Consider the following 27,319-nt stretch of genomic DNA (forward strand, 5'->3'; position numbering starts at 1 on the left):
TTATGTTTAGAGTTTACTCTTTGTGTAATAGATAGTAGGGACATATTTTTTAAAAAACGGACCAGTTTATCATATATCATTGCATAAGTCCTTATATTATGATATTGCTGGTGTCAAAAAAAGGTAAAACATAAACAAATTGAAGATATTTTGCTACAAAATTTTTGGGTTTTATTGTTAACTAAATATGTGCATTATGTCCAAAGTAATTTTGTCTGTTAATTAGGCTCATGTTAATTTATATTGTATATTCAAATCAATCAAATAGCTTCACTTTACAAAATATGTTACCCCAAAGATTTTCCTCTGCTTTTGTACAGCATTATTTTTTGAACAGCTCATGCAAACCTCCAAAGTTATTTCATTTGGGGCAATCAACATTGTATTAAATGAATTTTTTCTTGGTCATCACAATATATGTGAATTTTTATCATCCAGGGAAATTTTGAATACTGTGTTTACATCAGTGACAGTTCTCCCCAGTGGTGACATCACTCTGGTCAGTGAAACTGCTTCTTCCACAATCCCTGGCAGAGAGAGTCATAGGCTGACTGCTGTGCCTGACCTTCCCCTCACGGACATGACTTTCCCTTCTGTGCAATAGGCACTAACTTCAGGCTTACTACTTCTGATATTTATCACTGTAGCAGAGATTCCCAGATGGATCTTTATCCATTTGATTAAAATCTAGAGATTTAATACTCTTTGGGAGAAGAACACCTCATAATGTGAAAGAAAATGCAAACTGTTTTTGCAAGGAATTCTTCCAGCATTCCCTGCAAATACTACCCATGTTGCTTTCAGAAATATGCCCATTGTTAGCAGTGCCATTATGATGCATTTCACAGGAAGGCTGGAATAGAAGTTGTTACACATTTTAGAAATGTTAGTAAATTTTCCCCCCCACTGAACAATTATGTCTTTGGAAGCATCAGTTTGATTAAACCTCTGGCTTAGTAATAATTATTGTTTTATGCTAGCATCTTTATAGAATATTTATGTGCTTTTCTGTTAATATTTGATCAACTGCTTTTAATTTTTTTGACATAGCACTTTGTTTCCAGATTGGTTGGGTATGTCTGAAACAAAATGCTTTGTTATGGGGCTGGAATTCAATTATGTCTTGGACATCTTACATTAAATAAACATAATCACACTAGTCTGTAGGCCAGTTCTAAATCATCTCATACATTCCAGCACAAGTGACTTTTACTTTTTAGGGAAGTCAAACTAGAGCGGCAATCTTAGCTTATACGGTGTCAATAAGAATGTATTAAGGGGGTTTTGTTGGATTTTTTTCCCTTGTGTGGCTTCCTTAAAGCTGACATCTATTTGTGAATTGAGTAAATGACAGCATGAAATTCAATTACAGAAAACAGTCTCAGTCATTACACCTGTCTGCTTCCAGAGGAAAGTATTTGTAAATTGTGTTTTATCCTTCTGTTCCCTAAAACCTATGTCTGTAATTGACACTTGCCAGCAGAGATGACTGGAGACAGAAGGAGAACATAATGTGTCTGAGTAGCCCACCAGGGAAAAGAGTATCCTCATCTTTGGGGAGTTTTGTGGTGTTTTGTTTTCTTTAATGAAGAATAATATCTGTGTGTCAAGGATTTACTGCAAGGCTGGTGGCAGATGGTTCTCTTAAAAAAAAAAAAGTTATGAAAGATGAATTGCAAAAGAACACAGGACAAAAGAAAAGCTAATTAACATAGAAATATTTCTTCTGCAAAGGAAAACAAATGCTTCGGGAGAACAAAGGCCCCTCTCTGTTATTTGTAAAGCTGGTTTGTTACTTTAACACATTTGTAAGAATGAGTTTTGTGCCTGACATGTCAAAACTTATTCACAAAACAAGAGCTGTGGATATCTTGGGAGTCGATGTTGCCACTTGTTGCGCAACTCAGCATCCATTCAGCACTGATTGATGCCCAAGTCACCAGTTTTGGAAGAAATGAGATGCAGACATAACAGTAATATTTGTATCAAATGTCATGCGGGAGAAACAGGGGAGTTCATAGAATGGATCTAGATGTAGACTGTGACCAGAAAAAAAATAAAAAAGATCAAAAAACATGATAGACAAGCTGTCAGCCCTGATCCCTCTAAACTGTTTAATTTCTTTCTGGTTGGTTCTTTTTATTTTTTCCCCTCCCCAGAATTTTGCCAGAGTAAAGAGCTTATAGAACTGATCCAGCTTCTGAGTTTTGAGTTTGATGAAGGAATTACCAAACCATTAAGTATTTTAAATGCATCAGATATATAAAAGATATGGGCAATTAGTAAATCACTACATAGTTGGTGATAATGCTATTTGACCATAAGCTTTCTTAGAAATTTGCTAATAATATTAGGGGAGATCTGAATCCATTTATTGCTTTTTTCTGGATAGGTCCCTTCCAACTCAGGATGTTCTATGATTCTATTAATTGATGTGCAAAAGTATTCAGGTAGCCACTGCTTCTGTTTCTCTCTGTGGACCGGCAGGTACTTAGAGAGTTTTTCAACCACAAAAGTAATGGCAAAAAATGTAATGGAGTAATTCACTCAAGTATTACTTGACTACCTTGCCTGTTACCATGTACTCAGGACATCCCCAAGTGGCTCAGAGAACTGTGTGTGCCTTTGCTCATGGCTTACAAAGCACTGTAAGCATACTGTGTTATTTTTATGAGCCGGAAAGTAGTGTGTCAGAGAGGAAGTTAAAATGACTTCTCTATAGGATATTGTTAGTGTAAAACATCTGATTTATTTGGGTCTCTTTTTGAATGCCACAGCTTGTAAACACAGTGGGGAATTTCTCTGCCATTGATCCAAAGCAATGGGTACTAATGGCATAATACAGTGGTACTCAATAACCTTTTATCGTGGGCTGCTTTGTCATGTGGAGGCTTAACTGAGGGGAGAGAAATACACTCTAACAAAACAGAAAATCTTATCAATTTCTATCAATACATTTAATATTTTTCAATGTAAGAGCCATCTTAGTCTTTTCTGTTATCTTTTTGCGTGAACTATCATATGGAATAACATGAAAATTATCATGCGTATTAGTATAAACATGAAGTGAAATGTAGGCATTTTTTTCCCAAGCATTCCAAGGACAAACTGTGACAGCTTTCTAATATGGCTTTAGTAGCACTCAAGTGAGTGCCGTATTACAGTGCTCTGAAATTCTTAATAATTTTAATAATAAATAAAATAAAAAATCTATATAGATAATATCTTTTATGTACATATATAACTTTTTCTGACAAAAAGATTTTGTATCTTTCTAAGAAACAGAATATCTAAATAAGGGAAATATCTATACTGTAAAGTGTTAAAATTTGCCCAGTATCTGCAAACCCTTGTCAAGGTTTGGTTTTAAGTGACTTCATGTACATCAGACAGATCCTTAGAAGCATGCAAGGGCATGTATCCTGAAGCAAGTGAGGGCATGTATCCTGAGGCATCCTTTTTCAGACTAGCACAAAAACCAGTGTGATGCCACATGCTGACCCTCAGGCCCCTGACAGCAGTAACTGCAATTCCTCGAGGTCTGCAATCTGTTTGCCTTCCACTCAGCAATTCTGATATCTAAGTTTCCCTTCAGAGCAAACCAGAGCATGGTAGGAGGCCAGGCTGTGACTTCACTTACATGCTTTCTCTTGGGAGCAAATTAGTGTAAAAGCCAGTGCAGAAGGGTGCCCTTTGGGTAATCTGGGTGTAGGACTGTATGGAGTATGGAGAGTTTTGTACTCTCTTCCTGAATAACCCTTTAAGAGCTAACAATAGTATAATTTTCTGCTACTATTTTATTTATATATATATATATATATATGTATAATGACACATGGATTCATTTTACATTTGTTGTTGGTAAAATGCCAGATTCCAGTCTCACTTAAAATCGATGTAGAGTCAAAGCAACTCTGTTATCTAAAGATTTCTACTGAGAAAGGAGACAGCGAAGACATTTAAAAAAGAAATAATAGGTTGTAACCATTGGGATGCTGATATCTCTGTTTTTCCATGCTTTTCATCTGTTAGCAATGTCCCTTTTGGGCTCAATACTCAAAACATCCTCCAACTGCTGTAGAACAGTGTTGCAGAAAAATGGTGTAAAGCTTCATGTAATATAAAACTTCTATTGGACCCTAAGATACAGTTTTACAGGGATGTAAAATTGATCTCATTGCTGCTGTATGAAAAGCTAGTGGTTTTGAATGATTGTTGCATATCTTTGTGATATGACAAGAAAAGAGGCCAAAACCCAAGAGGTTTTGTCCTTCAGGAAGTGCTGTAAAGGTCCTGTGCATTAAAATGACAGTGTTATTGCTGATTTTGGCAAGTACAAGATGAAACTCAGATTGACTTCAGCACGTTATTACTATTATAAGATAAAGAAATACAAAAAGAGGTTAAGGAAGGCTAGTAGCCCATTCACTCTTTAGCCGTTGTATGAAAAATCATGAAACTGGAGTTGCAAATATAGTTTTGGTGGCATTTTTTATATAGGGTTTAGTCCTGCACTCATGTTCATTTATGAAACTTTCTGTGTGAAGTGTGCCTGCAGGATTGAAATGCTTATTTCTAAGGATTTTAAGTAGTTTGTTTCTTACACATAAACTACTAAACATCCAGGATGCTGCTTCTAGAGACACTTTTAAAAAAGTATCAAATTAAAAGTCTCCACAAACAATGCTGTTGATGGAATTGAGACACATTCAAGATTCAGGACTTTCAGAAATCTCTGAGAAATTGATTGATATGTTTCTTTTGCTGAATTATCTATTTTCAATAAGAATATGTATACAGCTGATTTCATGCTAGCAATGGGTACATTATGCCAAATTCCTCTTACATGTAAAAGTCAGCTTTACATATTTTCATTTTTCCATTTTAATTGACTTTTTTCATGTGTTTGGCAGTTTTGTTTGGTTTTGGTTTGGTTTGGTTTGGTTTTGTTGTTGTTATATTTTGTTTGAGGGGTTTTTGGTGGATGGGATTTTTTTTAATTGTTGTTCTGATACAAAGTGAAGAAAATTTAATTTTGCAACTCTCTTTTGTCTTCTGGAAGGCACACTGTAGATCAAGGAAAATGTTAGTCTGGAGAACCAGAGAAGGATAGAGATTAAAGACATGAGCAATATTATAACTTTTTCAGAGAACTCTAAACTAAATATAGTGCTTTCCAAAACAATTGCCGCAGTTTTCTATACCTAATATTTGCACATGTTAATAATCTACCATATGCTTGACTTAGTATTATGGATGTAACACATCAGTCTACCCAATTCAGTATTCTCTCTGGAACAGAATATATCCTTGGAATATCCTGCTCTTTTTGTCACCTCAGTTTTAACTTTTTCTATAACTTGATCTGAAAATGATGACTGGCTCGAAATCTATATAACTTGAAGGCTTTATCAGAAAAACCCAGCAGAGTTATATTTCTCTGTGGCTGTGATGTTGAAACCTGGGGAAAATCAATTTTTCCTTTTGCTGAATGGTATATTTGAAGCATTTAAAAAGGTGAATGAGTGTGCTGAGGGCCTGTCATTCTCAAAGTACTTTCTTATGCAACGTGTGTAGGTACATCTGCCCGTTAGCCCTGAGAGGCTGTGTGTGTTTGATGCATTGGATGTTGTGTCAGCAGGAAGGAGCAAAAGAAGAGATGAGGTATATCAGAAAAAAGTTGATAGCAAACGGTGTTTTGAACAGCCTGTATCCCCTGGTGTAATATATTATGGAAATAATGATTCTGACAAGTGATGCTTCTTTGTAACATGAAGTGATACAGTAGGGATTATGCAGGCTCAAGTCATTCAGGACTGGGTACTTAGTTGTCTAGAAATGTTGTAAAAGTGTCTTTGTTGTGAAAGACTTTGTTAGAGATGCAGTGGCAAGAAGTAGATTACTAAAAAAGAAAACTGAAATACTTGTTGTTTATTATTATCGTTGTTGTTATTTGTTTTGATAGAAATGTTATTTTTAATCCTGTTTTTTTAGATTTATCTTCTTTTGGTAATGTAGTACACTATTTTATCTTTTATTTATTTAAGGATGAATTATATACTTTAACTCATTTTCAAGCTTGCTCAAATATAGTTGTTTCAAAACCATGAAAAGGTTGTTAATTAATTAACATAGATAGGCAATGAGAAGTTGGCTAAAGGCTTAAAAACAGGTGTCAGGAAGCCAGAACAAATAAAATATGAATGCAAAACCATCTGTAAGAAAGCCATGGAGAGAATACAGAGGAAATTATTATACTAGAATAAAGAACAAAATGCTTCTGACCTGTACAGTCTCATTAAGCACAGATCAAGAAACACAACCCAAAAGGCAGCATAAAGATAGCATAAACATCCAGCTTCTCACATCAATAGGTTGGCTTATCTAGTTGCTCTAGTTTGCAGAGATTTCTTTGCAGTGACAACAAACGGGTGTACCTTGCCAGAGGTGAATACTCTGGCTTCAGTCAGTTTAACGATTCCCTCCTTCCCCTGACAAACATGAGGACACAGCATAAGGTTAGGTAGCACACTGCATTTTAGAAATCTCATGTGATATGGGAATTATATGCAACATGATTGTCTTCAGAGCTACAAACACAATGCAGTCTGTAGGGCTGGACTCCTCTTCTTCCTCGTGTGGTTCTCCTACCAATGAAAGGTAGCACACTTTTCAAATGAAAAACAAACCAATCTTTGACCAGTCTTGAGTGAAATGAGTAGTAATTGACGGGGAATATCTTTACGAGAGCATTTATTTAAGAGTTTTGAATGCTGTCTTGCAATGTTGATAAATCACTGGTATTTTATTTTTAATGGAAATTCTTTAAGAATGGAATATTCCTGTTTGTGGTGTACTTTGTACATGTACTAAGTAGGAATCTCACATAGTATATTTCATTTCACCAATTAAAATCTTCCCCCTTTCTCTGTTCCTCCTCCTCTGCATTGCTGTTCCTTCCCCACATACAGAGTTAACTAATACTCGGTGTACGTGTTTAATAAAAGGAAACAAGTTCATTTTGCTTCACTGCTTTAAAAAAATGACTACTATGGCCAAGGGAATGAAAAAAATTCATAAGCAAAACCAAAAAGTAGCAAATGTCGAGAACAAATTCCAGTGACCGAGGTAATACAAAATTGTTTCATGATAAGTACGAACATTAACAATTTCGAACATCTAAAAATGTAAGATTAGCAATTTGAAAAACATTTATCTAGATGAGATTGAAAATTATACATGAAACATAATGACCTCTCTGAAATTCATTCAGGATGCTGTGGTACTCATTTAGACAAAGAAGACAACTAGTTCATCATGGCAATGAAAACTAGACAGAGTAAATTAGTTTGCTGCATTCTGGAGTCTTAGCTACGAAAAAAGTATGTTTCACTAATTAAAGAGTGAAAATGTCTAAGCCTTTAGAAAGACAATGCAAAGGGAGTGAAAGAGAATGATCCTGGCTTTGTGCATCAACCCATGGTGTTTGCCTTATACAATTCTACGACTTTATCAGTTAGGCAGCTTAGATAAAGAGATCTTCAACTTTGATTACATTGATTATATACAACATATAGTTCATAATGAAAATTATCATGCATGGCTTCAATCCCTAATTTTCATGGACTCTTGGAGCCTCTAATAAAATGTAAATAAATTTAATTTAAAACCCTACATGTTTTAAGTTTTTAAAAAAGCTAGAAACTTCAAAATTTCATTAAGAAGTTAACAATCCAATTTTAATTTTTTAGAGGATTATTTTCTTGATTGTACTGTAGATATTTTTATTTTAATCATTATGGTTTTATATTTAATGATACTGGAGTGTGCCTTCTAGATGTTTTATGTTATTTAAATTACCTAGAGAAAGTGAAGTTCAACTGCTTGTTTCTTGGGGTAAGAATTTTGTTTTATTTGAACATCATCAGAATCTGTACATTATTTTACGTAGTAAAAGCTTTATGTAGTACAAGACTCAGCAATTCAGTCCATCACACAACAACCGGTGAAATACGAATTGGATGCTGCCCCCACTTTAGGAGAAACCCTCAAGGCCATACAGCAGGTGAAAATCGGCAAGGCAGCTGGGGTTGATGGAATTCCACCCGAAGTCTGGAAACATGGGGGCCTTGCACTCCATGCTAAATTTCATGAGCTTGTGGTGCGCTGTTGGGAACTAGGCGAACTACCTTCAGACCTTTGTGATGCAGTCATCATCACCTTCTATAAGAAGAAAGGTACTAAATCAGACTGTTCAAATTACCGTGGTATTACTCTGCTCTCCATTGCTGGCAAAATCCTGGCAAGAATACTCCTGAACAGACTAATACCTGCTATAGCAGAAGGAATTCTACCTGAAAGTCAGTGTGGCTTCAGAGCCAACAGGAGCACCACAGACATGATATTTGTTCTCAGACAACTGCAAGAGAAGTGCAACAGAACAAAGGTCTCTATGTAACCTTTGTCGACCTCACCAAGGCTTTTGATACTGTGAGCAGAAAAGGTCTTTGGCAGATTTTGGAACGTTTAGGTTGTCCCCCCAAGTTCCTTAAAATGATCATCTCACTTCATGAGGATCAGCACGGCCAAGTTAGATATGGCAACACACTTTCTGAGCCCTTTCTAATAAAGAATGGTGTGAAACAAGGCTGCGTTCTCGCTCCTACCCTATTCACAGTCTTTTTCAGCATGATGCTCCAAAGGGCCACGGCAGACTTCGAGGATCAGGACGGTATCTACATACGATATCGTACTGATGGAAGCCTATTCAACCTAAGGCGACTGAAGGCCCACACCAAGACCTTAAACCATCTTGTCCGGGAGCTGCTTTACGCTGATGACACCGCCCTTGTTGCCCACACAGAAGCAGCTCTGCAGCGTTTAACATCCTGCTTTGCAGATGCTGCTGAGCTCTTTGGGCTGGAAGTCAGCTTAAAGAAGACAGAAGTTCTCCATCAACCTGCACCTCAGGAAGTCCCCCATCATCCCCACATCACCATTGGCCAATCAGAACTCAAATCAGTCCAACAGTTTAATTACCTAGGCAGCCTCATCTCCTTGGACGGTAAGATTGACGGGGAGATAGATAACAGATTAGCAAAGGCATACAGTGCTTTCGGAAAGCTTCATGAAAGAGTTTGGCGAAATAAACACTTGAAGAAAAGTACCAAGATCAGTGTTTACAGAGCCATAGTGCTGTCTACTCTCTTATATGGCTCCGAATCATGGGTCATCTACCGCCACCACCTGCGTCTTCTAGAACACTTCCATCAACATTGCCTTTGTACAATCCTAAACATCCACTGGTCAGATTATGTGACCAATACATCAGTTCTTGAACAGGCAGCAATCACAAGTATTGAGGCCATGTTGCTGAGAACACAGCTGCGTTGAGCTGGGCACGTCTCTAGGATGAAGGACCACCGCCTCCCCAAGATCCTGCTTTACGGTGAACTTGCCACTGGCTGCCGCAAGAGAGGAGCCCCAAAGAAAAGATACAAGGACTCCCTGAAGCAACAACTCAGCCTTGGCCATATTGACCACCATAACTGGTCTACTCTGGCCTCCAGTCGGGAGGCCTGGAGACAAACCATTTATAACGCTGCTGATGCTTTTGAGAAAGCGCGCAGGATCACCCTTGAGGAGAAAAGACAACGCAGAAAGAATCGAGCCTTGCAGAATATACCACCTAAGGAGTCTTTCTGCTGTGTCTTTTGCAACCGGACATGCCTTTCTCGTATTGGCCTTTTTAGCCACCAACGCGCTTGCAAGAAACGTGGGTAGAGCCCTTCCCAAATCTTCGTTCGCGAAGCCTAGCCATGGAAAGCTTTATATACAGTTCTGAAGTACGGTGGGATTTTTTCTTCCTAGAAGAAGATTTAAAATTTTCAGAATTTTTGTTCGAACAAACATTTCAGTATAGAATCAGTACTAGATTCTGTGCTTGAAAAAGATATACATAACTTTGTCTCTAATTTAATCTCTAATATCTTTAATATATTCTCTCTAATAAATTTATCTCAGACACCTTTCCGGTGCCTGAGTCTGCTCCAAGACCAAGTCCTTGTACATGTAAATGTAATTTTGCTTTTAACTGTAGGGGGCTGAGGATCAGGTCCTCTCTTTCTTTATGTTTTGTATGAGCAAAATTGATTGCCATTGAACTGAATGGGAACAAGATTAAATTCTGCATGGTTCCAACACCATAGTTCTTTTTATAAGTACTAGAGTTTTACAGGACTTCTATATTCATACAGGCAGTGTGTATGTTTGAGGAAAACTGTGATGTTTGGCCTCCTTTGGTGCTGCACATCAGCAAAATATCTTCTATCTTTTTTGTTAAACATGAGATAAGCTGATAAAGCAAATTACTTTTTCAGTCTCTCACATTTTATTACATTCTCTCTTAAACATTTTATGTGAGAATCAATGGCTCTGTAATGCCTGTATATTGGGTTGGGGTTTTTTTAATTTCAAAAAGTCCTTGTTTGTGGCTGATGTTTATTAGAAAACTTAATGTCTATATGTGCATGCATGCAGTGTGCATGTATGTATGTCTGAGTGTGAGGCAGAGGAAGACAGTGTCCCCTTTGTTTCATAAGATCTACTTCTTAAATTGTCTCACACTTTCAAAAATGTCAAGACCAAGTATGGAAACTTCAGGTCTAAAGAGAGAATGTCCTAGAAAGGTTTGAACTAATGAAAAAGAGTGGACTTAGTCTCTTAATGAGGTTGTTTTCATCACCAAGTCATGTCATAATCAGATAGTGTGACAGATTATTTTTTAAGCAGAATTGCAGTCAGTCATATCAAATCAGCCTAAAATGTGATTTTGGTTCTAAAATATTATTTTTCTTTTTATGTGCATTTCAGAAACATATGCAATAAATATTTAGACTCTTAATTTACTACACATCAATCTAAAAATCTGCTTTGCTGTCATCCTCAGAATTAATTTGCTTAATTGTTATTCCTACCCCATCAATCTCAGTTTTGCACTAACTTGAAAAATGCCACTTTTTGCTGTTTGCACTTTAGTTCAATTTCTATTCTAAGTTTATGAACAGTAATAGGGTACTGCTTGAATATTCATTAGCTTTGTATTGTGAGTTATGAAAAGGTGCTTTCTTTTACCTTAATGAAAGTGGCTCAGCATGGGGTGGATCAGTAATGACATTTGATTTTAGGCATCCGACAAATTTGCTTTTTATTTATTGACACATCTTGTCCAAACAGCTCCTTCGCAAGTTAGCGGAGTAATGAAAGAAAGAGTGCTGCAGAGGAGCGTGGAGCTTTCCTGGCAGGAACCAGAACATCCCAATGGAGTCATTACTGAATATGAAATCAAGTATTATGAGAAAGTAAGTGCTAAGATTACCTGTAATGTACAACAATGTGTTGTTTGCTTTATGTTGGTTTGCTGTGTTGTGAAACAGTATTAAAGGCATCAGCTATCAACTGTCCTGTCTCTCCAAAGTCAGTGATTTTGTTTATTTTTAATAACTAGCTAAATCCTGCAATTATTATTGCTATCATATGTCTCATATATTGTGTTGTGGCATACTAAAAATGAAATATACACTTGAAATCTGCTTTTTTTCCCCTTTTTTTTTAAACTGTTAAGTTTGACTTAGATATTTTACCATTATACTGTTGTTTTTCTGTCTCCTCTACACTATGTTTGAAGCTTGTTTCATTTCCTTCCGTATCACTGTAATTCTAATCTTGAGGTGGTGTATCAAATACAACTCCTGACTGCACTTTGTATTTCCATATGAAATGGGCAACTGGGCAGCTTCGACTTAATGTCTGAAAATTTCCAAAACACTTCCTACAGTTTCAGCAAATAAATATTTTTTGTTTGTCCTTTTAAAAAGGACCAACATTGTGAAATTTATTTTTCACTTGTTCTCTCAACACAATAATGAATTGAAGGCTGCTTTTCAATAGTAGATGAAGTGATCTCTGTTTCTGGTAGAGTGAAATTGCAATCTTACCGATGTCAAGTCGGAGTTTTGCCATTCATTTCAGCATGTCTAAGGCTTCATTCATGATAACTTTGAAGTACTTCAGAATAAAAAAATTCTGACAACCGTAAGCTGGATGAAAGCAAAGTGAAGGCAGGTTGTGCAGCTATATGTTTTTCACAGGACCCAGACTGTGTGTGTCTACTCCAGATTCCCTGGGAAATTGACTTCATAACATAACATACTCCTTATTTTTATAAAACATTCTGTGAAAAACAAAGAACAAATTAAAATTAAAAAAAATTTACAAAGGAGCTCCTTTGTGATCATTCGTGAAGACATTTCATGTCTGCAAACAAGGTAATAGTACCTCCATATCAAAAAGACCATGTCAGTTTACTAGGTAACACGGAATTAGGTAAATTCAGACCAGATTGGATCTAATCTCAAGTGTCATATTTGATTTTCAGTGCTGAATTACACAAATATACTTATCAAAAGATCTTTATATGATTTGGGAAAGCAATACAATATTTATTTGTTGATGCTAACTTCCAGTTTAAGTTGTTAAAAACTCTTATGACAAAATTTATCAGATCTGTACAGATAATTAAGCAAGTCTTTTAAAGGATTTTTACTAATTTTAGCAGGTAATTTTTGTTCTGACAGCATTTGTGTGTGCATACATCCATAACTAAAGTCCACATATTTAAAAAGAGTTTACAAGGGCAATACTGTCCTCTGCGCAAAAAAAAAAGTTGCAAATCAAAAACCTTGGAATTTTTTTAATATACAGAGCAGTTTCTAATCTCTTAAAATACAGTAAATAATTTAAATAGGTAGTGTAAAATGACAGAAAAATTATCAATATACTAGATTTTTTGTATGCTAGCTTTTAGAATGTGGCTTTTAGAATATTATTTTCCCTATATATCCATGTTACTTTAAATAACCAGGAGAATTTCATTGCCAGTTTACTGGGTTTGCAAAGAAAAGAACTGATGTTGAAGTTCTTTTGTAATAGAAGAAAATCTCCTAGTATTATCCTTATTACAGTGAAATTAATAAGAGAATACAAAGCTCATTTTACAGTCAGAGATAAACTGGGCTATATATCTTTAACTGAGACAATTTTTGCACAAATACTTAAATGTTTGTTTTCCTTCCAAAATAGTGAAGTTCAGCTTTAAAAGTACTTCGTAATCTTGCTCAGAATGAGAGAGGCTGGTTTTGTTCCACTAGTTTAAAAGAAAAGAAAAAAAAAGATCTGAACTTTCAGCTCCTTTTAGAGCTAAATTAAATTAAACATTTCTGTCCTTCTGAAATATTCTGATAACTGTTTTTTTCACCTCTCACTTCTGGCTAGGACTGGAATGGAAACTGCCTGAAATCTCCAAAGTAAGCATGTCCTGTGAGATTTCTAGCGCACGTTATTTTTATTTCTTTGTTATTTATTTTGAATATAAGAACTGTTGGCAATTCAAATAAGCCTTATTTATGCGTCAAAACCCAAACTTTGAAATTCCACTGTGGCTTACAGTCCCAAACCTGTTTATGGTTTCCTTACACTTGTTTCTTGTCTCTCAAGCATTCCTGTTCTTTCTCACATACCAACATGCATTCCACCATGGTCCTCACTTACAGATGATTTAAATCCTCTTGGAGAAGATATGAAAAAGTTGTTACTAGCCAAGACGACGGGCTTGCTCAAATAACAGACTGGGCAGGAACTAGGAAAAGCCATTACTGAATCTCAGAAAAGAAATTATATACATTCTGTTAAACCTTGTATTTCAGCAAAAGCCTTTGCTGCTTTACTGACTGCAAAGGGGAACGTTCTCCTTTGCTGGTGAAGTGCTATGGAAATGAGTACAAATTTATTCCTTCCCTCGGTATCTGTCTCATTAGCACTGCTGCATACGGCTCATGCTTCTCTGGTCATGTGGTGCATTCAGATGGTTGGTTAATTCATCTTTTCTGCCCTTCAAATCAGGGTTGCATCTGCCACCAAAAATCAACAGGGCTGCACATATCTATGCTGAAAGATAATCTATGTCAGTAAATGTGATGAATAAGTAGGGCTTTTTGAATACTGTAATGATCTGTGATACAGCTTTTGTACTATTTGAAAGTGAGTTATTACTCATAGGGTTTGTAATCTTACAGCTTTAAATTTGGGGAGTGTCATACTGAGCTTCTTTCCCTGGATTCTTCTTTTTAACATAGAGTCTAAAACTGAGAAAAGACTAAAAGCCAGAGAAAAAAATCTGAAGTGAAAACTGAGTTAAGGACCTCAGAAATTGTACAAAATCCAGGCAATTATACATTGGCAATATTGTATTTGTTAAAGATGTTGGAAGTGTAAAATGTCAAAACAATGATGTCAGTCGGAGTTTTGCCATTCATTTCACAATGTCTAGGACTTCATTCATGATAACTTTGAAGTACTCCAGAAATAAGAAAAAGCTGACAACAAAAACCGGGTTAATGCAGACTGAAGGCAGGTTGCACAGCTATATGTTTGTCATGTTCTTACGATGAAAGAGTGAATTTCCCTGTCCTTGAACTGTTTAGACCCCACAGATTCCCCTGGAAATCTGCAGTTGAGTTATTTCTCATCAAAATTTCACAAAATGTAATCAGAGCCTAAAAAGGAATCATTTTTTCTGAATGTTTTATGAGCAACAACGTGAGCATCCCATTTGAATTTTATGTTACACTTAGAGCTCTTCATTGCATTGACAATGTTTTGTAATACTCCACAGAGTATGCTTTATTTTTTATGTTAGGGGAAAAGAGCATTCAGCAAATTGAAATAAACTACCCAGGCTGGCTGTCAGTTGCTGTTGTACAACCATGAAAAAACCTGATCTGTAAATGTCATTTAATCTTTGTCTATTGTTTCCAGGATCAAAGGGAGAGGACCTATTCAACAGTGAAAACCAAATCCACTTCAGCTTCTATTAATAACCTAAAGCCAGGAACAGTGTATGTTTTCCAGATTCGTGCTTTTACTGCTGCTGGTTATGGAAATTACAGCCCTAGACTGGATGTTGCCACACTGGAAGAAGCCACAGGTAAGCAATTAGGTTTACAGGAAATTAACTGTTTCTGTAGAGGTAGTAAGTAAAGCAAGAAAAAAGTTATAAGCAGTATAATTATAATTAGAAGGAATGAAGTTCTACGAGAAAGTGGATTTTTGTAATTGTGTTTTGAAGGATGAGCTTCAATAATTTGTTTTACCATAGAACTGAAAATTAGTCTTATAATTGGCTGGGTAAGATTTGTAACATATCAGGTTCATCTCCTCTGCTGTCCTTCTAACACAAAGACTTCCTTTTTTTAAAATTCAAATACACACTTCTTTCTCCCCACAAAAGAAGTGAGTAGTGATGAGCTGAGTAACTCAACTAGATTCTTCCTTCTCTCCTGGGGAGAAGGAAGGAGGAGATTTCAACCCACAGAGGCTTCTCTGGGTCATTTTTTCCATTTGATTTCCTGAAAAAATCTTGATAGTTTTATTTAAGCTGTAAATCCATTTTTAGTGTATTTTGAATTCATTGGCAATGAATTGTGCCCTTATTTGCCTAAAAATCATACTGATACTTTTTTTGTTCACCAGTGTATATATGTGCATGCATGTTTAGAGAAAATCTTCCACATTTTGCATCTTCAGAAAGAAACTCTTCCATCAGTGAGACCTGGCAGCTGTGAGCCCATTCTCGGGAACTGTCTGTGTTCCTGGCAGCTCCACCACTCTGTTGCAGACCCAAATTTGGTTACCCTGTTTTGGAACATTTGCTTCAGGTTGACCTGCCTGACAGCAGGTCAGCCAGAATTGGAGCTGGGAATCTGTAGCCTACAAGTTCAAAGGGTATGGATGCCATACCCTCTCCGCACTCTATGCAGCATATCTAAGGCGCAGACACACATTATTGCATCTTATTAATTGCAGCCAGGTGTCGCCTGAACAATTTGTGGGCATTCTTAAAACACAGTGGTTAGGTCTTGATTCCACCTTAGTTTCACACAGAATATAAAAACTATAAATAATGAATAATACCGCATATCTAATAGACATAATTGAAATAGTAATTATCATAATAGCAGCAATAAGCTGTTATTACTAATATTATTAGCTCTGTGTCTAATAGCATACTTTCCATCTGTAGAGTTCTGCTTTTGGAAGAGTCAGTAGCAGAATCCCCATTTTGCAGAATGGGAACCTAAGGTACAGCCAGAAGTAATTTCTTATTTTGAGTAGTTTTCTGGAAAACAAATAAGTCTGTCATCATCAGTCATAAGTTTCTGCTAATTAGCTAATTTATTGTCCATAGTGGTTTAAAATTAGTTCTTAAAAATGTTTCCCCAACATTTCCTTAAGTATCTGCATATTTTTTGTATACTGTATGTAAGCATTCTGGTAGCTGCTAAGATTAGCAATGATAATTTCAGAGGTAAACAGTCTTGACTGGAGTTTGGTCAACATATGGAAGATTAGGAAATCCTATAATAAATGCATCACTGACCAAGCTCCTGTACCCTTTTTCTCATTCAGGTGATGAAAAAATGCATATAAACCAGAAAGATGCTTTGCCAGCATGCACAGCAGTTTTTTTCTTGTCACAAGCCAGCTTTGTGTTTGAGGTGCCATGCAAAAATGTCCTGTCTTTTCATTAAATTTTAAAAGTGGCATATTTTCCATTAACTTGAGAGGACACTATAAAATATAATTCCTATCAAGGAGAAGCTTCCACAATTTCCCATATCCAATTTCCAGAAATATTTGTTGGTAAAAAGATAGTAAATCTCATTAAATTCTTCTAAAATAGTTTCACACAAAAATATTTGTTTCTCATATTTATTTATAGTTTTATGAGAACTTGTGGACTAATCAAATTAGTCTTTTGTTAGCATTTTAAATGAAGATCTTTATTGGATCATTTTTAAGAAATATACCTCAAGTGAAGTCTGTACTGTTGAACACTAAACCAGTATTATGCTACAGTTTAGAGGCATTGTCTTCTCATTATTCCAGTGGATTTCTGAATGCAGCTTCTAAAAATTTCTAAGTGTTTCAAGAGGAAAATACACACATATATTATGTAAGAATATATATAATGACCATCACAGTCGGGTAATCATGTTGCCTGCATGGATTTCTCCTGGTACATAACTGGTTGGCACTTTTGATTAGTGCTGTTAATTAAGTAGATTTTTGTATCATGCTCCATTTTCTGAATTGTGGTAGAAACTGCATAGTCACTTTTCACTGTTTAAAGAACTACATCCATTATAATAATATTACTGATATGTAAAATATACATATTTTATGCCTGCATTGGAACATATCATATATATGGGGTATTGCATAAATATTTATGTAAAAATTTCATAATTATGAAGTAAACATGTTTTATAAAGGCAAAATATTTCTATTATATACTTTGTTTGCCACAGTTCAAGTCAATGACTCTAGTCATTGTATTTTTTTGTTGTCTAGGTTTTAGAGACAGAAGTCCCTCACGAAAAACACACAAATGCATAGAATATCACTTAAGTGGCAATTTTATCTCTTGGTTCACTAAAATATTTGAAAGCCAAGTTAAATGGCTTGTGGCCAGTGGACCTAAAGATGATCCTGAGCTTTTTGTAATTGAAGCAGATTTTTTCACTTACAGAATCACAGAATCAATTAGGTTGGAAAAGACCTCTGAGATTTTTGGGTCCAATCTTTGACTTTGTTATGACTCTCACTGTTAAAGTAAAAGCACTCGACAAAACATGGCATGACAAAGTCTTCGCTTTTTCCTTTTGCCATGAATCAGTTTAAATCAAAGAAGATTAAAGCAGTATGCATATGTAGCTTTTATTTCTAATGTCTGAAATAACAATACTACACATTTTTATAGAAGGCATAAAGCAAAATATTTAAGAAAGAAATATTTTGTGTACATGGCTCCAATTATCATTTCAGCTTTTGTAATGGACTTCACCAGAAATTCTTTTTTACAAATCGTACTGTCAGGTTGCTTGCATGCTAAAAGGTTGCTGGAGCAGCAGCACAGCATTTTCAGCTAAAATCCATTTCAAATTGTCCAGGGTGTTTAGATACCCATTCCCCATCCCTACAACTGTGTATTTAAAAGGTGGTTTTCAGTCCTTTAACTTAAGCATTGTGCATTGGATGTGCACATATCATAGTGTCAGACCAGATATCAGCCCATGTACAAGCTCCCTGTCTCACTCCGTGTCTGAGCACAGTTAGAGCAGAGGTAAGGACAGACTTCTCTGTCCTGCTGCTGATTCCCTGTCATCACCATTTGGGCAGCACCAGTGACAGGCAACCATGCCATGCACTCCCTGAAAGGGTCTTCTGCATCACAAAATCATTCTGCTAAGAACACTCTAGCATCTTTTTTTTCTGCCAAACCACAGGGATCATTCCAGAAGCTGGGTTCTGATTTACCCTTACACTTACAGAGTTCATCACACAGAAGAGAGAATCAGCAGAGTACCTGAATAGAGTCAAATGTCTTAGAATGGTGTCACTGAATTCATACCAGACCATGCCCACAATCAAGCCATATTTTTTTAAAGATGTAAAATTGCATCATATAATACATTGCATCCCACCTATCTTACCAGTTGGCCAGTTTACCAGGTCCCAAACATTTTCCAGAGCCCAAAAAGCATCCTCTGCTTGCTTCCAGGATGTGCCAGTACCCAAAATCTGTGAGGCAGTTAGAGCAACCCACTCACATATGTCAGCCTCTATGCTCTCATCTTGGCTACTGGATTAGGTGACAGGCTGGGCTGGGGATTCTTCCAAACATTTTTGATGGATGAAGCCACTGTGACAGGATGCTGCCTCTTCTTCACTTTCAAGTGAGGTTTGCACTGAAGTTCAAAGAGAGAAGGGAACAGTTTAAGGAAATGCTGTATTTTACAGAAATTTGACATTCTTTGGGATTGTCTATTTTGATGGCCTGATTATGTTAAAGGAACTGGTATTACTTATGCACCTACTCTCATGCACAAGACAGTCACCACTGATTTCTTAGAAGTTCCATGAGTGGGATACAGCCAAGCCTGCAGAAGCATCCTACTGATCTGGGTATCTCAGAAAGTTATAGCTACTCAAAGATAAGCATTCATTCTTTTCAGGTAAAGAGTAATATTAATAATGTGATCTTTCTCAACTGCATTAGGTAGAATATAGAAAAAATACAGAATTTCTTTAGGAAATAAAATTAAAGGGGATGTGTGTATGTGTGTAATTTTCTTCTAGTGCAGATTATTCTAAATCTGTGTAGTATTTGTTATTGTGTGTGTAGGGAGAACAGTTGGTACAGGTCAGTGTCACTGCCAAAATAAATCATGTTGATTGGCTCACTTCTCCCAAGAAAAAAATGGTTTATTTGTTTCTATGGGAACTTCTGAAGTCTGCAACAGGAACCCAATTCTGTGAAATTCATAAAATCCTCTTGTAGACATTATAGTTCAGTTACCACTGCCAGCAGTAATTCCATCATACCATCTACAATTTAGTTTACCAGCTATTAGTTTAGTTTCGATCATGGGGTGGTTTGCATGGCACCAAGCCTGCTGGAGACAGATGGGGATCACCTGTCTAAAAGGGGGAAAAGGATTCTAGTCTGTGAGTTGGCCAGGATGATTGACAGGGCTTTAAACTAGGTTTGAAGGGGGAAAGGGATAAGACCAACCTTTCTAGAGATGAGCGTAAGGGCAGCATGCCAGTGTTGAGGGTGAAATCAATAGCCCAGTTGAAGTGCATCTGCACCAATGCACGCAGCATGGATAACAAATAGGAGGAGCTCGAAGCCATCATGCATCAGGAAAGCTATGACGTAGTCACCATCACAGAAACTTGGGATGACTTGCGTGACTGGAGTGTTGCAATGGATGGCTATAAGCTCTTCAGAAGGGACAGGAGAGGAAGGAGAGGTGGTGAGGTAGCTCTGTACACTAGGGAGTGTTTCAGCTGTATAGAGCTCAATGATAGTGATGATTAGGTTGGGTGCCTATGAGTAAGAATCAGGGAGAAGGCTAACAGGGCAGACAGCGTGGTGGGAGTTCGTTATAGACCACCCAACCAGGATGAAGAGGCAGATGAACTATTCTATAAGTTGCTGGATAATGTTTCACAATCTCTAGGCCTTGTTCTTGTGGAAGACTTTAACTTGCCAGATGTCTGCTGGAAACTGAACACAGCAGAGAGGAGGTTGTCTAGGAAGTTCCTGGAGTGTGTGGAAGATAACTTCCTGACACAGATGGTAAGGAAGCCTACCAGGGGCAGTGCCCTGCTAGACCTGCTCTTTATGAACAGTGAAGGGCTGGTGGAAGATGTGGTCAGTGGCCATCTTGGGCATATCAACCACAAAATGATTGAGTTTTCAATTTTTGATGAAGTAAGGAAAGGGGTCAACAAAACCTCTACCTTGGCTATCCAGAGGGCAGACTTTAGTCTGTTCAGATCACTGGTTCAGAGAGTCTTTTGGGAAACAACCCCTAAATACAAAGAGGTCCAGGAAGGCTGGACATATTTGGAAAGGAAAACTTAAATGCAAAGGAGCAAGCTTTCCCTATGTGCTGAAAGATGAGCCAGCGGGGAAGAAAACCAGCCTGGCTGAATACAGAGCTTTCACTGGAACTCAGGAAAAAGAAGAGTTTATGACCTTTGGAAGAAGGAGCAGGCAACTCAGGAAGAGTACAAGGATGTCATCAGGTCACGTAGAAAGAAAACTAGAAAGGCGAAGACTCAGCTAGAACTGAATCCGGCCCCTGCTGTGATAGATAATTAAAAGTGTTTTTATAAATACATTAACAACAAAAAGACGGCCAAGGAAAATCTCCATCCTTTTTTGGATGCGGAGGAAAACATTTTAACCAAGGATGAGGAAAAGGCTGAGGTACTTAATACCTTCTTTCCCTCAGTCTTCAGTAGTAAGACTGGTTTTCTTCAGGGCAACTGGCCCTCTTAGCTGGTAGACAGAGACAAGAAGCAGAATAGACCCCCTGCAACCCAGGAGGATATACTAGTGACCTGCTGTGCCACTTAGACATTCACAAGCCTACAGGGCTGGATTGGATACAGACAAGGATACTAAGGGAGCTGGCGGAAGAGCTTGCCAATCCACTCTCCATCCTTTACCAGCAGTCCTGGCTCACCAGGGAAGTCCCAGACAACTGGAGGTTGGCCAGTGTGACGTCCATCTACAAGAAGGGTTCAAAGGAGGATCTGGGCAACTACAGGCCTGTCAGCCTGACCTCAGCACCAGGGAAGGTAATGGATCAGATCACCTTGAGAGCCATCACACAGCATGTCCAGGATGACAAAGCAATCAGGCACAGACAGCATGGGCTTACAAAAGGCAGGTTCTACTTGACCTGCCTAATCTCTTTTTATGACCAGATGACCTGCTTAGTGTAGGAGGGAAAGGCTGTGGATATAGTCTACCTGGCCTTCAGTAAAGCCTTTGACACCATCTCCCACAGCATTCTCCAAGAGAAACTGACAGCCCATGGCTTGGATGGGTGCATTCTTCACTGGGTTAAAAACTAACTGGATGGCCAGGCCCAGAGAGTGGTGGTAAATGGTGCTACATCCAGCTGGCAGAAGGTCACTAGTGGAATTCCCCAAAGCTTAGTGTTAGGGCCAGTACTGTTTAATATCTTAATCAGTGATTTGGACAAGGGGATGAAGTGCACCCTCAGTAAGTTCACAGATGAAAATAAGTTGGATGGGAGCATTGATCTGCTGGAGGGATCTGAATCCATGGGCTGAGTCCAACTTGATCTTGGAGGTCTTCTCCAACCTTAATAATTCTATGACTTTATGACTGTATGATTCCAGGATGTCTCCTCCTCTGTCCATCTCCTGGTCTAGATCCTCACAGCTCCACAGAGTTCAGTAGCACTGTGCTCATTTAATACAGCTGAGTACATGGCCACCCTCAGTACATGTCAGGCAAGCAGCGTATTTAACAAGCTTCAAGGTTTCTCAGACCAAGTATTTACATACTCAGTTTACATTAATGTGGCATGCATAAATTTGCATATATTGATAGAATTGGCATATATTAATAAAAAGAGCGATAACGTGTGGCTATTTTAGCATATAAATTCTCTGAAGCTCAGAGAAGTCCACTTTGTATATGTGGAAGCACCTTTTTGTTGCTAACAGAAACAAATGATAAGTAATAATAGCTATTTACAACGATTATTAGCAGTAAGAGATTGAAATATGCTGACTAGGTAGTCTGTGTTAAGAGCATTTCAGCTCAAACATTTTTCTTAGAGTTAAGACACTATTTTCTTGGAAACCATCAAAGTCATATCAAGGAGCTTTAGAGGGAAAGCTTGAAGCAGAGTTCTTCAGGGATTACTCCTCTACTATACCTCCTTACAGGAATATCCAGGTGTTACCTCTTAGGAGGGAGTCAACAACTGAGCAAAACAGAAGGCAGCACAGCAGTAGGAGGAAGTGGAAGTGACTGGTGCTAGCGGTGCTGGCTTTCAGCTAATGGCTGTACTGCTTTGGCCAAGGAAATTCCAGCTTGGCTCCTTTTTATTCAGTGTAGACAATAATTTACTCATACAGCATTGGGTTAAATTTCCAATGAAGGCCCTGCTTTAGACTAGTGTTATCAATATAATAGTTTCAGATAAAAGCAGTCTACAACAGTAGACAATCTACAATTCATGATAATTGACTAAAATTTTTGCAGTCCCTTTGTAGTGATTAATTTTTAACTAATCTCTTCTCTGTGCTCTGTTTGTAGCCACAGCTGTTTCCAGTGAACAGAATCCTGTTATTATCATAGCTGTGGTTGCTGTGGCAGGAACCATCATTCTGGTCTTCATGGTGTTTGGTTTCATCATCGGACGAAGGTATTGCATCTTTCACGGGCATTAGCACATCTGACCCCACTCTTGTGAACTCTTCAGACATAGTCTGTTCTGGGATAGTAACTTGCAAAACTAAAACAGAAATAATTTTTAGTAAGGACAGTTTTCCCTTACCAATTATATGGTTTGTCCTTTTACCTTGGCAAGACACTTAAATCAAGATGTTCTTTTTGTCCTATGCAAATGTGCTGTAAAAGGAACCCCTAGCAGGTTCTTTAACTGTACTCCTCAAAATCCCTCTTCCTGTTCGATTTTCTCACATGGAGAAATCTGACACTTTATCTGATCAGCCTTTAAATGACTTTCCATTCAAGAAAAAGAGACACAGCAGTAAGTTTAAGAATACCCTCATGTAAAACAGTGTTGTACTTTCAAGTTCTTTAATCCTCTGTTTTATCTGTTGAAGCTTTTCACCAGAACTAGATTTTTTTTCTTTAGGATCTGTCCTGACTGGTATTTGATACAAAAGCCTTTTGATTGCAACTGTTCATGATTTATTTAAAACTCTGCTGTCAATAGAATTATAGGTGAAAGTTTCAAAGGGCCTACAGCAGTTAGGTGCTCAGTGCCTGAAAATCCCAGCCTGCAGAACTGATTTTGTCAGGACTTTAGACATGAGAAGTAAATAATTATTTACCAGTAAAACTAGTGGTTTACTTTCTTTTCAGGCATTGTGGCTATAGCAAAGCAGATCAAGAAGGGGATGAAGAACTTTACTTTCATTGTAAGTGTTTTGGTTTTTTTTCCCCCTTTCAAAAATTCCCAACTGGAGTAGTGTAGACAATACTATGGTGTAGACAATACTAAAACAAGACTCCATGAAAGACAATGCCATAGGAAATTCAAAAATGCTGTGTAAATAACAAGCAGGAAGTTAAACACTGTAAAAATGTGACCTACAGAAAAGGAATGCAGATTAAAGACAACATTGCTCACACAGATGGTTTTATTTCTATACATGTCTATGATATACTGTTGTTTTCATTCTGCATTTTTGTTTTCTTCTTGTTGCTTTGAATATATGTTTCACATTGTCCTAATGATCCCTCTAAGGTGCAGTATTCATGAGACCTTTGCCTAAGATATCTTCACCTCAGGCAAAATTCAGATTAATAAAGTGAGTAACTGCATCACCCTAAAAATGAAGCTGTTCTGCTCAAAAGCTGTTTTTTGCTGCTGTGAATACTGTACCATCAATATTTACAAAACATAATGTCCTTAAAAATTGAATATTTAATATGAAAAGAAAGAGCATCCACTTTGTTACTTTTTTGTGTTCTAGAATCACTTGCCTAGCCAAGAGTAGCACCTAAAGCCTCTTTTATTAAAATTGTATCTACCATCTGAACTTATACTAGAATGCTGGGAAAATTCAATAAAACACATCTTTCTTGGGTTAATGACAATTGAAAATATAAGGGAAATGTAAAGGAAGGATTATGCAAGAATACTTTCATTTTTATCCAAATATTGTTTAAATTTTTTTTTATTTTAGCCCTTTCTCATTTCAATTGTAGTACCATTTTGACATTAAAAATTGAAAATGTTTTAATTTCTTTTAAAAACAGTCATTAACTCAGGAGTTGCAGTAAAACTAAGCTGCAAAATTATTTTGAGCAACCATAATTGTAAAATCACATAATAGAATTAAACTGAACATAAGTTCTGTTACAGAACAGTGCCTGGGTTTCTCCCATGTGTGATCACTCTCATATCAGTACAACTTGCCATTTAGTCATGCTATGCTGTATGTAGCCTTTGTTGTCTACCAATAATTGCAGCTGTAGCTTAAATCCTTCAGATTTTTTTTTCTGAAAGCAATAGGATTTATCTTATTTTAGATATGTCAAAGTCATGAGCTGTTATCAGAAGGTAATGTCACATGGTGAATGAAGTAGCCACTAGTCATAAATTCTTAGCATCTTCTGAATGCACTCCTCTCTAAATGAGTAGTTCTAGCCAAAGCTCCACTCAAAATCACTGTTTTACCCTTCTTCCCTGAAAAAATCAGGTTAGCTGGAAATTGATCCCATTTCCTGAGTTTGAGTGTGTGGCTACCTAAATTGTTTAAATGCAGTGAGTGTCAAATTAAGTAGGGACATCATTGCAGCTTTAGTCAATCAATTCATAAACTGTGCAAGAAAGGTGGAAAATTATAATGAGATAAGAATTATTTATAATGCACTTTGCAATGCAGCTGATTTTAAAGAATTCATCAAAAATCTGAGTTTACTTAAATGTTACTATTCTTGGAGTGATGGATTTGAAATTTGCCTCTTATAATGCATTATAAGCTTTTCACATTTTCAGAAGATCGACTGCTTTCACTTTTAAAATCCCCATTATGTCCTTGAAGGAAAAGATCAGCTATGTATTCTTGTATTTCATTATATAAAAAAAAAGGAACATTCTAGCTAAATAATTTCTTTCCTTATCTCCATTATTGGTGACATTTGGTTTTGTTTCAGTGAAAATGTAAATTAATTAATATGAAAGCTGCTACTTAATAATTGATAGTTGATCCAGAAATGATGACACTTTATAGACATTCATTTCCCTCATTATCCTTTCAAGAAATGTGGTTATCCAGCAAATCAGTCAGAAGATTAAGCATACACAATCTTTTTTTAAATCACGGCACAAAATACAAGTAACTTTTTGCCAAGGTAGTTTTTGATCATCTGTTGGTTGTAGATGTAGTGTTTAATTTCATTTGACAGCCATGTAGAGAATAAGACGGAAGCCACTGCTGTGGCCACCAGCTTGGTCACAGAGCTGTGAACACCAGTTTGGTGGCATTTTGCTCCATAACATGTAGACAACATTTTTCTGTACTGGGGTACCAGATTTTCAAAAACATAACTTAGAACAATCACTTGCTTACAAAAAAAACTTACAAGAGAAACATTTTTTAAAGCAGATTTTAAAGCTCTGCATCATAGATTTCATTTCAATTCCCTTCATCTCTCTGTGACCTCAAGTGCTATGCTTGAAGATACAATTACAATGGAGGAGTTTAGTCAAGCAATTCAGATTTATATTTGGGTTCCTCCTCCCATTTTCATCTAGCATTGTCTGCAAATGCAGGCCAGCATTATTTCACATTGCTATGCCAGGATAGCCTCGGCCTGTCAAAGGTTGTATGACAGCTTGAATAAAAAAACATTAGAGGCCCACTTGAGATTTGCAAGGTTACTTCCAATCCAGACCCCTTATTACAAGCACAGGAGTACGGTTCCTTCTCCGTCCTGTTGCCTAAAAACATTATTAGAGCTGGTCGACCTATGGCTTTATTGTCATTTTCTCCAATGTCTTTTAGTTTTAAGAAATAAATATTTATAATTTTTAAAAATTGCAGCATTGTCAATACAACTGGAAAAACATCTATTTAACTACATAATATGACAGATAATAACATCTGGGCAATATTTCAAATAATTTCTCTGGTTGTAGATTCATTAGATTACTCAACCAATTTCTCTAGGTTTTTTCCTTTTATGAGGGTTTGTGTGTTTTTGGTCATTAATACCATCTGAAAAAAATATACATGATTGCTAAGCTATTTTTCAATATATTTTCAAATTTAAAATATTTTATGTTAAATTAAAAGAATACAAAGGAACTGTAAATTATTTATGTTTTGTTCTGACTTTTGTTCCTGTTCTTGTATATCAGCATATCAATTAGCAGAGGAACATTTCTGCATTTTGATATTGAATTTTAATTAACTGATTTAATTAAAGCTCAAGAGTATAATCTTTGTAAGCAAATTTATTTCATAAAAATTTCTTGATTAGTAGATTTTCAGGGTTGCTCTACTATGACCAGGAGTTTCTACTTTGACTAAAAGAGCAAAAAATAATTTACCTGAATCATTAGCAAACTAAGGGCAAAAACTGCACACTGGCCAGAGCATTATGCTGCCTGAGTTGCACTAAATGTTGTACTAAAAAGGAATGAGCAAAATACAAGTTGCCGCATATTTTTCACTTAGGTGCTTGAGAGGGGAAATATTGGTGCCACAGAGCCCCCTTTCCCTCCTATACCTTTACAAGTTGACTACAACAAGTTGATTTCAACATGTTCATATTATACCGAAAGAAATATACCTAAGGATATAATTTTTAAGTGCTGTGAATACTTTGACTATTGCCACAGTCTGCAAAAAATATTATATTGAGTAGTTTAAGCAAATTGAAGGAGGTGAAGAAATGTTTCAAATCTCACTAGAAGACAGAAATAACATGAAGAAATGCTGTTTATGCATCCTAGGACAAAAGGATAAGCTGTCCTTACACAGAAAAGAAACTTTCGCCTCCTCTGCTGGTCTTATACCCCTTCCCTGCTTTGTTTTTACTCCCACTCAACCCTTACATTTTATTCCATTGATCACTATTTAATGTTTATTACTTAGTTCAAGG

General features: G+C 36.7%; 1 protein-coding gene across 7 annotated transcripts in view; it reads left to right on the top strand.

Annotated features, from left to right (window-relative positions):
- EPHA7 (EPH receptor A7) overlaps window positions 1-27,319 on the top strand; it is a 167,991-nt gene that overhangs the window by 110,135 nt on the left and 30,537 nt on the right. For 6 of the 7 annotated variants that reach the window (XM_027694992.1, XM_027694972.1, XM_027695008.1 and 3 more), the window contains exons 6-9: window positions 11,236-11,360; window positions 14,875-15,043; window positions 22,772-22,880; window positions 23,567-23,622. In XM_027694992.1, the coding sequence (XP_027550793.1) occupies window positions 11,236-11,360; window positions 14,875-15,043; window positions 22,772-22,880; window positions 23,567-23,622 (459 nt within the window). Of the gene's footprint in view, window positions 1-11,235; window positions 11,361-14,874; window positions 15,044-16,138; window positions 16,198-22,771; window positions 22,881-23,566; window positions 23,623-27,319 lie in introns of those variants that run through there. The other variant, XM_027695028.1, reaches the window with a different exon arrangement.

The sequence above is a fragment of the Neopelma chrysocephalum genome, unplaced genomic scaffold (genome assembly GCF_003984885.1).
Source record: "Neopelma chrysocephalum unplaced genomic scaffold, ASM398488v2 Primary Assembly neopelma1_23b, whole genome shotgun sequence".
Classification (NCBI taxonomy): Eukaryota; Metazoa; Chordata; class Aves; order Passeriformes; family Pipridae; genus Neopelma; species Neopelma chrysocephalum.